This window comes from Penaeus vannamei, chromosome 41 (assembly GCF_042767895.1).
Source record: "Penaeus vannamei isolate JL-2024 chromosome 41, ASM4276789v1, whole genome shotgun sequence".
In the NCBI taxonomy this organism is placed as follows: domain Eukaryota; kingdom Metazoa; phylum Arthropoda; class Malacostraca; order Decapoda; family Penaeidae; genus Penaeus; species Penaeus vannamei.
In genome coordinates, this window is record NC_091589.1 from 3666654 (window position 1) to 3669153 (window position 2500).

Below are 2500 nucleotides of genomic sequence, written 5' to 3' on the forward strand. Positions count from 1 at the left end.
GTGTTGATATCATTGATGTCCCAGTGACAGCCTATGGTATGGACAATGCAGCTCGAGGCTACCAGTTCTGGCTCAAGACAGAGGGTGTTAACCTGAAGAGTCTGTTTGAAACTTATATCGTCGAGGAGGACACCAAGCTAGATGAAGCCACCGAACCTTATGGCGAATTGGAGAAGAAGAAGGAGAAAGCAGGCGAGGTGGACGACTATGTCAAAGTCTTGAAGGCGAAGATCAAAGTCCCATTAGATGATAAATATAAGTTATTTAAGGATTTCTTAGTAGAAGAGGCCAAGAAACTAAAATAGCACTAACTTAAGTATTTTAGCTCTTTTTTTTTGTGTGCGTGCCTAGCTGTTTTGATATGATTTTTGAAAATGAATGATTTTATTTTTTACTTGCTATGCTGGCTGTGTTGATACAAGTATGAGTGTTAAGTCCAGCATGTTTAGTGATTCTCTTGAAAAGGATGTTCTGATTTTTTTTTTTTTTTTTTCCTCCAAGCCTGGCCCATCAAGTTTTCGGCTTGGATGTATGGCTGACGTAATACAAACAAAATAGTTTAAGGGTAAACATAGGAGATATATTACTGTTGTGGAGGCAGTGTAATGTCACCTTGAAGAAGAATGATACATTCCTATCATGTCAATTAATGTGAGTGTTTGTCTCTCACATAACGTACAGTGAGCCATTCCTTACACATTCCTAAGGACTCCATGTTGTCTTTTAGCAATTTTATTTTATCAAATATTGTACTTAGCATTTTAAGAATGGATATTTGTCACAAAATTTATTCCATTGGGAAGCTTGTATTGTAATGCAGACTTATGTACCAAATTTAAATACTGAAAGAGGTATTGTCTTCAATGTTGCAAAATATAATAACTTTTAAAACTGTTCTTGTACATGAGATGTAATTACCAGATATTGATATACAATGAAATGATATTTATGCCTGCCTCCAAAAAGTAAAAATCCTTTTTGTTATACTTGTCACATATTGTGACACATTCAGATTAATTAAATTTGAGAATATCTGTTACATGTTCCACAAAGATTTTGGGATGATTTATTTTGTGTTTTAAAAGTGCTGTAGATAAAAGTGGTGCAAATTTGTTTTGTATTAGTTTGTTGTCTCAAATATTTCCAAAAGTTAACACTTCATTTAATAGATTTATACTTTTATTGATTTTATGTAAGGTCACATTTGAAAAATCATTATTCTGTATTTATAGGAATTTTTGGAGAAATTTTACTATAAAAACTCATGGCAATAGTTTAAATATTGTGCATGTAGTTGTTATTTTTTACATTTAGCTGTACTGTACATCATACAAAGATATGTAGTTTTTTTAGAGCATTTTATTTGTAAATGTGCAGTTTCATTTATCATGGATATCATTGATTTTGGGAAATGTCGTGATAGACAGTACCATTTTTATAGACAGTGGAACACAGATTAAGTGCAATTGAAAGTACCGTAAGTAGAAAGTGTAAGTGGAAAATATTGTTGCCAGCTAAAATGGCTTGACCATATAATGATATTTAAGGTCTGTCCTGGTACTTAAGAAAAGAAAAGATTTTTTTCTTCTTTTTTTTTCCTTTTCTTTTTGTATAATAGTAACTTTGATTTTGAAGTATGCTATATTTTTTGTATATGGTTTTATCTTTCTTGATTTTTATGAATATTATTGTTATGTTATTTTATTCTTGTATTTTTTACTTGTTGCAGATTTAAGGTTTCAGTATTTTGTTGATTGTTATGCCAGCATTATTATTTATGAAGAAAATATATGGTGCTAATGTAGATAACAAAGTAATGCTTTCTTTTGTACTTTATGAGCTGTTTCTGAATAGACCACCGTGATATTTTTTATTGTACTTTAATTTCCCATTTGCATTGTGATAACATTTAATATCTGTTATTACGTATAGACTATAATGAATAAGTAGGTTAATAGAGGAAGAAAAATACAAGACACAATTCTAGATCATAGGGCCAAGAATTGTAAGGTGGACATAGTACCAGCTGACCAGAGTATATAAGATATTTGCTTTAGAAACTTTTAGTTATTACTTCATGCAGTAATTGCTTTAGATATATGTTGATAATACATTTGATCTATATTTTTTTATTAGCTGAAGGGAGATGGAGATGTCTACATTTAATGATCATTAAGTCTTTTATTCATTTTTTGGCAATACATCTCTTCTTATTCCAGAAAAATGAGTACTGTGATTACATTGATAACAATAGATCTTAAAAAATGTACTCCCAATTTAATGCCCCCTCCTCAACCCGATAGGAAATATATATTTAGACATATACTTGTGGATCTACCAAGAAGGAAGGTAGAGATGGTACCAAGGAAGCAAGGAATATCAGACATTGTATATTGTGATGAGGTCCTTATATGATGGGACAAGATCAAAATTTAGGATGGTGGTAGGGATATCTGTGGAGATTCACAAATTGGGAGTGGGATACACCAGTAAATTGGCA

The 2500-nt window shown here is 31.4% G+C and overlaps 1 protein-coding gene across 6 annotated transcripts in view; it reads left to right on the plus strand.

Moving 5' to 3' along the window:
* LOC113821538 (uncharacterized) overlaps nt 1-1871 on the plus strand; it is a 19092-nt gene extending 17221 nt beyond the window's left edge. For all 6 annotated transcript variants that reach the window (XM_027374046.2, XM_070118162.1, XM_070118163.1 and 3 more), the window contains one exon: nt 1-1871. This exon is cut by the window's left edge and continues 29 nt beyond it. In XM_027374046.2, coding sequence (XP_027229847.1) covers nt 1-305 — 305 coding nt within the window. In that variant the 3' untranslated portion in view covers nt 306-1871.
* Nucleotides 1872-2500: the final 629 nt, after the last annotated feature.